This window comes from Vitis vinifera, chromosome 10 (assembly GCF_030704535.1).
Source record: "Vitis vinifera cultivar Pinot Noir 40024 chromosome 10, ASM3070453v1".
NCBI classification, from domain to species: Eukaryota; Viridiplantae; Streptophyta; class Magnoliopsida; order Vitales; family Vitaceae; genus Vitis; species Vitis vinifera.
In genome coordinates, this window is record NC_081814.1 from 6,560,072 (window position 1) to 6,574,282 (window position 14,211).

The window sequence follows — 14,211 nt, forward strand, 5'->3', positions numbered from 1 at the left end:
AGCCCACCAAACTTGATGATGAAGCTCAACTGTTGATCTGATTCGACTGTACATAAACTCCAAATTTACTTGGCAGTGTCACCACCCCCACAAAAGGTTTCCTGCTGGCGATAACCAAGCTATGTGCTGTTGGGCCTGTTGGCTCAACAAATGACAATCCTCTCTCTCTCTCTCTCTCTCTCTCTCTCTCTCTCTCTAAATATATATATATACTTGTTAGGCACTAGGCATACAAGAGGAGTCGGGCCCAGGTCTGTACTTGGCAGTGGCACCTCACAATTTTTATGGAATTAATAGGGACTTTATTTACCATGGGCTTCATAGGCTCATATGCAGCTTCAACACAAGCGGCTGTACTTGGGCCCAAGTCTATGACCCAAATCTTACAAGGGCCACAACTTTAAACGTCCACTTAGTAGGTGGGCCCTGGCGTTGTTGGGCCCTTCACATAGTCGGTGCCGGTGATCGTAAATCTGAATCAACCTCCATTCCACTAGTCCAAACAACAGCAAGACGACATCGTTTCAACAACTGCACCAACCCACACGTTGTCTGGTTTGGCGCCCAAACGGAACGTTTTCCCCCTCCTATTTGCCATGTGGCAATCAAGTCAGTCAGCCGCCGCTACTGCAGCGGTCTTTCGTTTCTGTCCACACTGTCTACCGGCTCTTTTACAAGTCAACCCTTTGAACCCAAGGAAAGCTTCAACAGTCCTCTTCTTCCACGGTTAGACCATAGCCCTTTAAACTGAACCCTAACTCCAATCTCACTACCAAAATTCCACGCTCTGTACGCCTTATTGTTCAAGACCAATGGTTCCAAAAGCATCCATGTTGGACCCGCAATCGGCGGCCGTAAAGGCTGTTTCGGTGATCGGTTGTGGCTACGATCTCTCCACCGATATTCGATTATCGGGCTGCAAGTCAGGGCCCTCCTTTTCGAGATTGATTGACCTCGACCAAGCCCTAACTCGAGACCTAGTCTTGCCTGGTGGAATCATCGTGCCGGACGTGTCGTCATCGATCAAGTGCGATAAAGGGGAGCGTACGAGGTTTCGTTCTGATGTTCTTTCGTTTAATCAGGTGATTTTTGGTTATGATAGGTTACTTGTTTCTCTGGGTGTTTTTGAAAGTTCACTTTAGTTTGCTTTCTGTTTGGATGCTTAGAAAACCGTCGAAAGGCAAAGGAAAGAAAGAGACTTATGAATATATTATATTTTTTCGCTGTATTGGATTCAATGGATGAAGAGCTCTTCTTAATTAATAAATCAGTATATTAGGTGGGTTGGAAAGGAGTTTTTGCATCTCTGGGATTCCATAACGAAAAACAGAAAACCTAAAACTTCATAAAAATATATATATATATATATATTTTTTTTTGGACCATTTCTCCTTATCCATATGGAACTTAATGGAAGAGTTTTAAAATTGATGGTTTCCAATTTCTAATTTAGGCTTGTTGTCTAGGAATTGCGAATGTGTTTATGATCGATATTGTTCACTGCTATCAGAAGCATCGAATAAAATATTCCACAAATCAGGGGTTGGGATCTTATTTCCATACATCCCTCAGACACTAGTGAAGGTCAAGATTCTATTATAACTTTGGTACAACTCCCAGAGACTATACTAGCCACCAGCTTAGCACATTTAGAATATCGTGGAAAATGTTGATTATTGGAAAATGGGGTATTGGGATGTTAGCTGTTGAACTAGTACTTGGAAAATGTACTGGTTGCATTTAGGATTTCATTGTTTTTTTTTCTTAAAAAAAAAAATTGTTATTGTTGTTTCAGTTGAATAGGTTACTAAATGTGACATTGGAACATATTAAGTGAATAAACTAAAATTTGGGACAATCTAGTGCTTATATCAGGGGGATTGTTTCTACTCCTCGAATCTTTCAATTGTGAATATTTGTTTCTAAGTGGGAATGTAACCTAGCAGAATTTTTGCATCTATTCTAGCAACAATTTCCACAGTTCTTTACTTGGAACAAATGCTTTAATGTTGGTATCTTGTATTGATTGAATAATTTTATTTTATTTTAAAATGCCTATTTGTTATCTGATGAAATTGCTTACTTTTCTGTTTATCTTGCCAAAAGGGCTTGATGCTAATGACATTTGTTCATACTGTTCTTTGTTTTCATTATTTCAAAATTTTTATTTCTCGGGCAGAAGAGAATCATTATGATATACCAAGTAGGTGGATTAGCTTCTCTTGAGTTGAGTTGAGAATGGTGATGTTTATCACTTGGCAAGTGGTTACTGAACTGGCTGATTTTTTTATATTTCTCTTTTAACTATGGGAAATACTTGTGAATATTGAAATGATCACAATGAGTACCTTGGCACCCCTATCTTGTCTGATCCTTTCCTTTTTCATTTATTTAGATGTCTGAGCGATTCAATCAGGATCTGTCTCTATCTGGTAAAATTCCTTCTGGTCTATTTAATTCAATGTTCGACTTCAAAGTCTGCTGGCAGAAGGATGCCGGTGCTGCAAAAGGTCTTGCTTTTGATGGTTGGTTCATAACTCTCTACAATATCGAGTTAGTAAGATCCCAGATTTCACTGTCAGAGGATATAAAACGAGAAGTCCCTTCTTCATGGGACCCTGATGCCCTCGCAGGGTAAGATTCAAACTAAAACCTGAACAGTTGAATGCATTTTATCTCCTATGCTCTACCAGACTTGATTCATATAGAAATATCAATTTGATTAGAAAAAGGAATTTATTTCTAACCTTTTAAGATAAACAAATGTATTTGGTATTGTATTGTTTCCTGCTCTGAACATAATTAACTTGCCAGTGTTGTTAATAGATACTGGAATCAGGTCCCAGAAACAAGCCAGCCACATAATCTATTTCAGTGACACACACTGTGTTTATCTTCATTTATACTGTTCATATAAGTGGATAATCCTTGACACGGCTTAACCATCCGAATGAGGCAGCCAGGGAAAAAAAGGGTAAAAACAAACTGGAGTGAAGTGACTTGAGGTTATAAAGGGATTTGTGACATGTAGTTATAACTTATAACAATGTACTGGAGAAACTAATGTGTGGATAAGTGTCCAAGCATGCTCTTGAATCTGGTAGAGCTTGCTTGGGTCTATGATCTGTCATTTAACATGTTATTAACAAAGTAATGAAAAGCTGAGCCTCTACTTTGGTGGAAAAATGGAACCTGACTTTTCTTTTGAACCCATATTTCCTCCCAAAAAGCTGTTATAAGGGAACTTTAATTATTTTTAATCTTTAGTGCAGGTTTATTGAAAAATACGGTACTCATATTGTTGTTGGGGTAAAGATGGGAGGAAAAGATGTAATTCACATTAAACAGCTGCAAAGTTCAAATCTTCAGCCAACTGAAGTACAGAAATTGTTAAAGCAATTGGCTGATGAGAGATTTTCTGAAGATGTAAATGGAAACTTTATATCAAATCCCATTGAATTTTCAGGAAAACTGAAGGTACCTAGAATCTTAAAATCATTATTACCATTGCTATGAAGTGGATGCCTGTGTGCAAGCATGTGTGTGCGCGCACTTTTTAGCTCTAGAATATAATAAGCCTTCTTCTTTTGATCTCCCTGTTCATTGTTTCAGCAAGAACGTTCTGTGGCTTGGGATCTCCCTGTAGCATTGGCTAACGCAATCAGGCCATCTGTGATTTCTCACTCAAAGAATGATGTAAGCTTCTCGGCATCTATTTTGATCCTTTTTCTTAAAATTGCACCCCATGGGAGGATCCTGTCTTGAGTGTGCTAAAATATCAGTTTTGTTTATTTATTTTATTTTTTATTTTTTAATGCAGGATTTATTAAGCATTCAAGTTAGAAGGGGTGGTATCGATAATGGTCAAAGTCATAAGCAGTGGCTTTCAACTATATCGCAATCACCTAATGTCATCTCCATGTCCTTTGTGCCTATAACTTCACTCTTGAGTGGTGTCCGAGGCAGTGGATTTCTAAGCCATGCAATAAATCTGTACCTTCGATGTGAGTATGCCTCTTACTTTATTGCCAGTTTGGTTTCATTAAGACTGAAGATTGAAGTGATGCTGCTGTTTTCCCCATAATGAGATGTGGTACCATTGGACTGTAGTTTACCCGAATCATGTGGAAATTGGGATGGCAAATAATTATGCCAGACTGACCACAGACCAAAATAAGTCCAAACTTCAGTGAGTCTGAACATTGCTTTATGCAGCCTGAAACATATCCTCATTCATTTAATGATTCAAAAGATCAAATACTAAATTTTATATAATTATAACACTGTTGTAGAAATAATTATATAACAAAATTCAGGGTGAGCAGGTTGCAAAAAGAGTTTTAGTCTACTCTTGAGTCCCTCTGGGTTATTGTATGGGCCTGACAATGCCCAGCTAGATGGATCTATGGATTTTTAGCCATGCATGTTTCTACAGTAGCACTAGTAATTGCTTTCCTTGTTAGAAACAGTGATTATCAGTCTTATTGCATAAATGGTCTATAGATTTGCTTGATGTGAACTCAGTTTAAATATCCTTTTCACCATTGGGAGCTAGGGAAGGGTGGGGTAAGATATGGAATAGCCACAATCCTTGGTACCGTTTTTGGTATACAAATTTATGAGTTACTTTTTCCGCATGACCCTAAAACCTTTTTTCTGAATTCCAGGGCATTAGAACTAATCTAAATTGACCAAACATTTAGTTGAAACTATATTTCTAGATAGCCTTTTAAAAAAGTAAAGAAATTATTGAAATGTCCAAAATATTCTGAAGCTTGGTAAAAAAGGCTGATTTGTTTTGGTCTGAGTTTACTTCAATTTAATTTAGAGCCCTAGTCCAAATACAAGAATTTTAAAATTTTTATGTAGATGTATTTTTTATTATGGTGCTAGGTAATGAAAACTTTGGTGGTTTGCAATTTTCCAATGTTATACTTGTCTGTACCTTGATTATGTATAATTGTCCTGCGGCTTTGTTCTGTTGAAACATTGCCAATCATTTCTTGAGATCATCATTATCAATAAGATGTGCCTTTATATTTCTAGTTCAAGATGAGGGTTGCTCTACTGTGTCTAGCATGTGGTTGACTGTCCATCTCATTATACAAGAAACTTCCACTCTGTTATTGCTGCTAGGGCAGTTTCCTCTAGTAAACCTTTAGTTGATAACTGATATGCCATGCAGATAAACCACCAATAGAGGAACTTCATCAGTTTCTGGAATTCCAGTTACCTCGGCAATGGGCACCTGAGTATGGTGATCTGCCTCTTGGTCCTAGACGTAAGAAACAAGCTTCTCCTGCATTGCAGTTCACTTTTATGGGACCTAAGCTTTACATTAACACTGAAAAGGTATGCTTTGTGTAACCTCTAACAAAATTTTCAAATCGTAATTTTCATCATTACTATCTTGGTGTTGGTTATTTACATTTCATTTAAGTACATTACTTGTCATGTTCATCTATGGGCATAAGTGAAACTGAAAAACCGATCCAATCCAACCAAAACTGATCATATCGGTTCAGTTTCGGTTTTCTTTGTCTCCCAACCAAGTGTAAAATGTTAGATATAATTATTTAAAATTTATGTCTAATAATTATTAAAATGTTAGATGAGTTTTTTTTTCCTAATATTAGACTCTATTAAAGAAATTCATTGGTCTTAAACTATGGCCAAATTATTTTTCAAATGCATTTATTATGTTTTTGGACTAAAAAAATTAAAATTTATTTTGAACTTTAAATCCAAATAGGTTCAATTAGTTTTAAATACAAATTAGACTTAAGGCCTAAATTAAGTTGCATCCACCCTATCATCTAAACCGAACCATACCAACCATAATCAAGCTTGGTTTGGTTTGGTTTTTTCATCACTAAAAGGTCGATTTGGTTTTGATTCAAAGCTTAAATTGACCTTGTCGGTTCAGCTAATTTGTTCTCAAAAAATCAATTGAACTACACTTTTTTACACCCTTATGTTCAGCTATCATTGATACTCCAAATTCACCATGTTATTTCTCTGGTACTGGAACGTATTTTTGTTTATTACCAAACTTTAAGTTCTTCCTGGTGTCTAAATCTCTCAATTGTAGGTAAATTCTGGAAACAGGCCGGTAACTGGAATCCGTTTATACTTAGAAGGTAGGAAAAGTGACCATCTGGCAATTCATCTCCAGCACCTTGCAACTCTTCCCAAGAGCCTCCAACTCTCAGATGATCATAGCTACGAGCCCATTGATGAGTCTGTTAAACGAGGCTACCTGGAACCTGTCAAGTGGAGCATATTCTCACATGTGTGCACTGCTCCAGTTGAATACAATGGGGCCTGCATTGATGATTATGCTACTATTGTGACAAAGGCCTGGTTTGAGGTTAATATTGTTGGCATGAAGAAAGTTCTGTTCCTGAGGCTGGGATTCTCAATGGTGGCATCTGCAAAGCTCCGGAGGTCTGAATGGGAAGGACCTTCAACCTCTTCTCGAAAATCAGGAGTCATGTCAATGTTAATCAGTGGAAGGTTTAGTACTGGACTAACTCCACCTGTGAAGCCCACCAAAGTGGATTTGAATTCAGCAGTTTTTCCTGGAGGCCCACCTACGCCTGCAAGGCCACCAAAAATGTCGAATTTTGTAGATACGAAGGAAAGGGTGAGGGGCCCGGAGGATCCTCCTGGATATTGGGTGGTCACAGGAGCGAAGCTCTGTATGGAGAGCAGCAGAATCACACTCAAAGCGAAGTATTCATTATTAACAATAATGTCAGAGGATTCTTTGTTGATGTGAGAAATCTTTTACATCTTGGTTGTAAATTCTGTCATGTAAATCATCTGATTTAATATCAGCTTGAAAGATATCATTTTCCCACAAAGTTGGGCCTGGTTTAACAATCAAAGTTGCAATAAAAGGAAGAAAAAAAAAGGGAGAAATTGTTGATTTTTGTGGGTTGCAGCATATTTTTTTTCTTATTCTACCTCAACCAACCGAGCATCGTTGAGCAAATATTTTTCATCTTTTACATGCTAATGTATCTTCTGGCCTTCCGATTTTGAAATGATGCAGTGGCAGTTGGCCTCATGCGGTGAGTCTTGTTCAACTTGTCTTGTTGGGTTTTGGTTAATCATGGTGCAAATGAAGTCATCTTGCTAGAGGGTTTTCGTCTATTATTGAGCAAATAAAGTTTGATGTTTTGCCTGATGAGTTCTCTTTTAATATATATGCTCATATACATATTCCATTGGCTCCAAACTGAAGAAACCTGGGGGGCTTTCAGAGTACTTTCAGCAAGGTTAATCATAAATCCCGCAAGAAGAAATTACACAAAGATTAACCAAGCCAGGCTGCATGTGCAACGATCTGCTGCTTTAAGCAATTAATACACCCAATGTCTGTATTGACAGCTCCATTGCAACATCATCCATGTCTTCTTCTTGTGTATGCTTGCATTTTCAGTTCCTTTCCCTCTCGGTTCTTCATACTCTGTTCAACATGGTTCTGCTACTGATTCCATTTAAAATGGAGTAACATGAGGTAATTCTTAGACAGCTTTATTTTTAGATCACCACTTGTGAAAATTAAACAGCCATTTGCCTTTTGCCTTTAGAGGCATTCATAATTTCGTTCTTCATTAGGGAGAGCAAGCATAGAATGATAAGTTGAGTCTATATAACAGAGTATAATTAGCACCTTCAGAGTTGGTAGAGAATGAAAAGAAAGGAATATTACACAAAAGATGCCTTAATGACAAGCCTAGACAAATAACGTAAACAAAATTTTCAACAGGATTTATAGAGATAGAAAACGTTTTCTTTTTCATCAGAAGGCGTGTACTTGAGATCAAGCATGTTCGACTGAATAGCAGAAGAGGAGGAAGGGGATGAGCAGGGCAGAGAAGGCAAGCAACAATTATACTTATAAAAATATAAATAAACTCACTTATCTCAGAAGGGAAAAAAGAACTTGTCATTTATTGAAATTGTATTTGATAAATACATCAGATGGCGACAAAATTTATCCTGTTTTGTATTAGAAGACGATGTTTTATGTAGACTATCAAAATGTTTATAACTATGCCATGATGAATGCGAATTGAATGGCTAGCATACACTTCTAATGCAAAGGAGGGTACTGCTACCTCAAGAATGTTACCAATAATCACCACAAGAACAAGAACCGTCTTTGAAATGGTGGAATCTGTTGATATCTCTCACAATAATCTCCCTTGAGACAATTTTGCAGATGTACTTGAATGCAGTATGGCAGTCAACACAGACCCTAAGGTTCTTCTTCACCCTTATAGGAGCTCCTTGTGGAGTTGCGATCAGCCCAAAAGCCACTGCAAGTTTCTCGCTGTGGTGGTAGAGAAGAAGTTCCTTTTCACTTTGCTCCACATCGTGGAGGTCAATCTCTACCATTGGAACATATCCGGCTTTGTCCATCAGGTCACTCAGCTCATCAAGTTTTGCATATATCTCTTGACTTCTATAATGGCTTCTGTCTCCAACCAAAAAGGTGTATACCTTGTCTTTCACCTCAATCCAACTCATCCCAGGCTCCTTCTTCACCTTGCTGTCTCTCATTAATCTTCTCACTTCCGCAACATTTTCCCACTTGCCAGCTGATGCATAAATGTTAGCAAGAAGAACATGGGTACCAGATTTTTCTGGTTCTAGAATGAAAAGCATCTCAGCAGCACGTCTGCCCAGCTCAACATCCTTGTGGATTCTTGCAGCACCAAGAAGTGCCCCCCATACTGAAGCATTGGCTTCAAATGGCATTTTATTCACAAGTTCCACTGCCTCATTTATTTTCCCTGCTCGGCCAAGCAGATCAATCATGCAAGCATAATGCTCTTGCATTGGTTTAAAGCCAAATAACTCTTCCATTGATTCGAAATATAGTTTGGCTTCAGTCACTAAACCTGCATGATTACATGCACCAAGGACACTAACTAAAGTAATATGATTGGGAGAAACACCTTCTTTAAGCATCTGATTGAATAGTTGGAGGGCCTGTCTCCCATGTCCATGCTGAGCCAGTCCTCCAATCATCGCAGACCACGAGACTATCCCTCTCTCAGTTAACTCAGAGAAAGCACGGCCAGCGTCATCTATACTTCCGCATTTGGCATACATGTTAACAAGAGAATTCCCAGCAAAAATGTCCAATACAAATCCATACTTCAAGATGTGTACATGTAACTGCTTTCCTTGTTCAAATGCTGATAAATTTGCACAAGCATTCAAGAGAGAGCTACAAACAAACCGATCAGGCTTAAGCTCCATATCTTGCATTTCCAAGAAGAGCTTTAGAGCTTCTTCTCCTTGGCCATATTGAGCATAAGCTGTTATCATAGATGTGAAAGATACCAAATCTCCTATCGTGCATTCTTCAAAAATTCTTTCCGCGTCTTCTACATGACTACATTTTCCATAAGAATCTATAAGGCTGTTTACAACATAAATGTCAGAATGAAACCCTGATTTTACAGAAAGTCCATGAACTTGTCTACAGACATGGACAACCTGCAAACCAGCTGTGGATTTGAGGATTGTAGATAAAGTTGTCTGGTTGAATCCTATCCCTTCCTTGTGCATCTCAACAAAAAGGGATAGGGCTTCCATGTCTTCCCAGTACTGTGAATATCCAGAAATGATAGCATTCCATGCAATCAAGTCCTTCTCTGGCAACAAATTGAAAGCCATCCTTGCATCCTCCAACAAATCACATTTGGAATACATATCAACAAGACCAACACTCACAAACAAATCTGATTCCATATCCATCTTCATCAAGCTAGAGTGCAGTTGTCTACCCAATTCCTTAAGCCCCATTCCTGCACAAGCTTTCAGAGCACTTGATAAGGTAAATATATTTGGACATATCCCTGACCTTTTCATTTGCCCCAACAATTCCAAAGCCTGTTCATGGTGCTCATGAAGAACACAACCAGCAATAACAGCATTCCAAGAGACAATGTCAGGTTGCTTAATTTTCTCAAAAACTGAAATTGCATCTGCAAGATCCCCTACTTTTGCATACATATCAACTAGTGCATTTGCTGAGAATGGATCCCAATCATATCCAAGCTTTATCAGATATCCATGAATTATCTTTCCTCGAGAACTATCCCTCAAACCTGTACAAGCATTCACCATGCTTGAAAGACTAAACTCATTAGGCTTTATCCCACTTAAAACCATTTCATAGAATAAACCAACTGCTTCTCCACAAAAATCAATCTGCACATAACAAGAAAACAACGCATTCCATGAGACCACATTCCTTTCGGGAATTTCATCAAACAATCTCTTCGAATCCAAGAATTCATCGCATTTTGCATACATAACAACCAAAGTATTCGCAACAAACACATCACCCTCAAACCCAGAAACCACCACAACCCCATGAACCTGCTTCCCAATCCTCAAATCCTTCACAATTGAGCAAGCCTTAAGAACGCTCGAGAATGTAAACTCATTACACTTAACGCCCAACAAGTGCATTTCATGAAAAGCCATAAGGGCTCCTCCACCAAGCCCATTCTGGGCATACCCAGATATCAAAGCAGACCAAGAAACCAAATCCGGTTCGGAACTTTCATCAACCAGTTTCCGGGCATACCCAAAATTTCGACACTTGGAGTACAAATTAATCAGATGGTTTCGAATACTTGGGTCATCAGACAATCCAGATTTGGTAATGTGGGCATGGATTTGAAGTCCTGGCCTTAAAGACTTGGTTGTACAGCATTGTGACAAGAGTTTGGAGTAGGATACAGAAGTGGGTGTGAAATTGCCCTTGTCAATTAAGTTTAGTATAGCAGTGGTTTGTGGGTCTTGGCTAAATTGAGGAACGGTCTGAATGAGTTTAGGGGCTGGTTTAAAAGGCAGGTGAAGACGTTGATGAAGAGGTTTCTGGAAGGAATGGTGGCGCCAAAGCTTCATGGGTCATGACCCATATGAATTCACCACCACAAACTGTACATCATCATAAATATGAAAAAAAAACTTACAGATGTTTTGTGACTCTCCTAGGTGATACTTTTTGAACTAGGTTAAACCACCCATACTTATATCATTTTTATTAGATTATTATCGTAGTTAATAAACTCATGGTTTTTGTACTTGTAGAGATTGAATCTCTCTCCCTATATATATTTATGATATTCATATCAATTAAATATTTATTAATTTGTATGTACTTATATTGACTATTCATAAAACTGATAAAAATCAATAAATTATTTAAATTTATCAATCATAATTTGGCATAAGAATAATTTTTTTAAAAAAATTATATGTAAATTTTATTTTTTAAAACAATATTTAGAAACATAAAAAACAAGTTGAAAAATAACTGTTTTCAAAAACATTTTTAAAGAAGCCTTTAGTATATTGAAGTTCTTTTGACCCTTAAACCCTTGAATTAATATAACAATTAATAAAAATATCAAAGCAAAATATCTATTTTATTTTCTACTTCCCTTTTTACCCCTTTTTATTGTATGATAGACAAATTTTTAAAATTTTGGATGTTGGTAGTTTGCTTACTCAAAGCTTACTAGATTTTGCACAAACAAGTGCAAGCTCAAGACATAGAGTAGCATGCAAGTTGAGAGCTAGAGTGCATTTGCTCCATATGATATAAAAATTATTTTTATAATATATGAAGAATTTATTTAAGTGTTACCCAAACCTCAATTCTTGGCATTTACCTTTTATTTAATAATATTTTTTTTTAAATGGAAATGTCCATTTACTCTTAAAATTATTTATTGATTGTTGATAATGGAATCAAAATCATACTCTTTATTATTAGTGATTAACTTTTATTTAATTTTATTAAAATAATTTGAATAATTTATATGAAGTTTCTTGCAATTGTCATGTTGGCATTCTTGTACTAGAAAAGTGGAATAAATACAATGCAATTGACACTTTGAAATTAATTAGAAAAAATGGTATTCAGAATTCAGTATCAATAATTTCTAGATATGACCTGTTTGACAATTTTCCCCTTGTCTGTTTTCAGCCTCCATTCATGGGCTGAGTTGTATAACAGGAACCTTATAATTTAAAGTGAACAAAGAGCTTACATATCTTATTGCCGTTTCCCAACAGACAAAGCAGATAGAAGATTCTTTCCTTGATTTTAAGATTTTAACCATTGCGGTGTGTTTGGTTGCTAATATTCAAAGGAAAGAAAGTAGAAGAAAAAATCTATATAAAATTTTCCTTTACATTTTGTATGAGAAAAATTAAATTATTCATGATGGTTGATAAGTTGTGTTATCCAATCATATCGAATAAGAGAGAAAATTTATAATAATATTCATAAATGTATTTTTAATTTTATGCACACGTTTTAAAACTATGAAAACCGAGCTAACCCATAAAAGGTTTATGAATGGGGGAGTTAAGAATTGAAAAAATAAAAGGATAAGCAAATATTATTTCCATATCACGTGCGGTCTGAAATTGATTAAGTGCAGATGGATTATTACAAGTCACTGAATAAAGCCTCCCATTTATTTCTAATGTATTTCATCTGTTTCTTAATGTCACTAATATTATTAATATTTGCTCAAAAGTATTTACAAAACTTAATGCCAGGCGGTGCCTTCCCCGACTTTCAATGTGTCATCACCCACCGACCATGGACTTCCCTTCAATTCTTCATCTTTCCTCGCCATCTACTACCATCCAGCAAATCCCAGGAAACTGAAAACAATTGCCAAACACAATAAAACTAAATTTACCATTTCTTTTCACTCCATAATTTCATCATTAAAAAAAATAAATTAATACTACACTAATTTGTTCTATGATTCTTTAGAATTCCAATTAAATCCTTGGGAAAATGATCGAAAAACCGAAACCCTCCTATTGTGTGAGAGAGAGAATCTTCATTTACGCCTGACTTTTTTTTTTTTTTTTCTCGGGAAAATGTTACCTGGAGGGATTTTCCATGAAAACAAACAAAGTTGGGAGTTGAAAGTTGAATGCGAGAGATACATGGAAGAAGAAGCGAGTACCTGAGAGATCGGATGGCCATGTGGTTGGAGAGAACGTGGAAGAAGAAATTGGCTCCGTGGAGGAACACAACAACTCCGGTACACCCTAGAAGAAAAAACTCTACCATCATCTCCGTACGACTCCGGGTCTTCCCTGGCGGCCGTGGGGTTTGAATAGAAGAAGAAGGTTGAGGAAACCGGATACCAGAGAGCAGAGAAGAAAGAAAGACGTTTCTGGCTGGTTCTTAAAGAAAGAGGGGGGGCGGGGCTATAGGAAAATCCGAAAATGACTCGAATGGAGCGGTGACTCAACGTCTATATCCGGCCCCTGACGGTCCCACTCTAATTATACCAAACTAACCAAACCCCTAACAGTCTCCTCACTTATTTTAATTTTTATTATTACAAAATGTGCGAAGGGAAGCAGCTAGTCGGTGAAGGTGTTGGGTACGGGGTACCACACACCGGCTGACGGCGTCTTACATTATTCTACTCTAACCGCGCCGACCGTGGGAACAAGTGGCTATTGGGCTTCTGCTATTTTTATATATGTTAGTCGGTGGTCTGGTTTGGTTCATGAATTTAGCCAAATTGGCACACTGTTTGGTCAAAATCAGGGTTTAATCACAATACCCTGATGATTCTAATGAAAATGTTCCTCACATGATATTTCATAGTGGGATTCTTATGTTAGATTCTTGATAGCTCTTCTTATCAATGGCTTATTTTTGACATTAAAGTTGGATTTTTGAAGTGGGTTAAATAAGATACTTTCTATAAAATTAAGACCACTTAATTATATTTGCTGAAATTATTCATTATACAGGGGCTAGTGGTTATCGAAATAAAATAAAATAAAAGAATGATGTCATGTTGCATCCATCCACCAAGTGTTTGGTGGGAGTCAAACAGCAAACTGTTCAGCAGAAACGAAGGCCGGAGGGTTCTTCTCTCTAAGGGGAAGTTTGGTGAGTTCTATTGCAGTGTGATGTGTAAGCAACCTGCCTCCTTGCCCACCAAACTAACCTCTACCACAATTTGGTTGCGTCAATTACTATTCTCCAAATTCCATGGTTATATATGAGTTCTAGGGATCATTCAATGCGCGGGGAAAGCCAGGATCAAGGGTGAAATTTTATTTTCTTGAAACCTAAGCTATCTATGGAAGCTGAGCGGTCAACCTTGCACAAGAATAAAATGA

General features: G+C 37.3%; 2 protein-coding genes and 1 long non-coding RNA gene across 3 annotated transcripts; 1 reads left to right on the plus strand and 2 right to left on the minus strand.

The window, feature by feature from the left end:
• Window positions 1-248: 248 nt before the first annotated feature.
• Window positions 249-6,931, plus strand: LOC100243637 (MACPF domain-containing protein NSL1). The gene is made up of 7 exons (XM_002273704.5): window positions 249-1,082; window positions 2,396-2,634; window positions 3,273-3,477; window positions 3,613-3,696; window positions 3,821-4,004; window positions 5,186-5,352; window positions 6,092-6,931. The coding sequence occupies exons 1-7, from the start codon at window positions 813-815 to the stop codon at window positions 6,779-6,781; spliced, it is 1,839 nt and encodes a 612-aa protein (XP_002273740.2). The 5' UTR covers window positions 249-812; the 3' UTR covers window positions 6,782-6,931.
• A 1,007-nt stretch (window positions 6,932-7,938) lies between these two features.
• Window positions 7,939-11,043, minus strand: LOC100248771 (pentatricopeptide repeat-containing protein At5g04780, mitochondrial). Its single transcript, XM_002273674.5, has one exon. It carries the CDS (start codon window positions 10,939-10,941, stop codon window positions 8,140-8,142), a length of 2,802 nt encoding a protein of 933 aa, XP_002273710.2. The 5' UTR covers window positions 10,942-11,043; the 3' UTR covers window positions 7,939-8,139.
• Window positions 11,044-12,419: 1,376 nt separating this feature from the next.
• Window positions 12,420-13,710, minus strand: LOC100852845 (uncharacterized). The gene is made up of 2 exons (XR_786724.3): window positions 13,032-13,710; window positions 12,420-12,717 (listed from the first exon to the last, which is right to left on the minus strand). It is a non-coding gene; the product is annotated as an uncharacterized LOC100852845 (long non-coding RNA).
• Window positions 13,711-14,211: the final 501 nt, after the last annotated feature.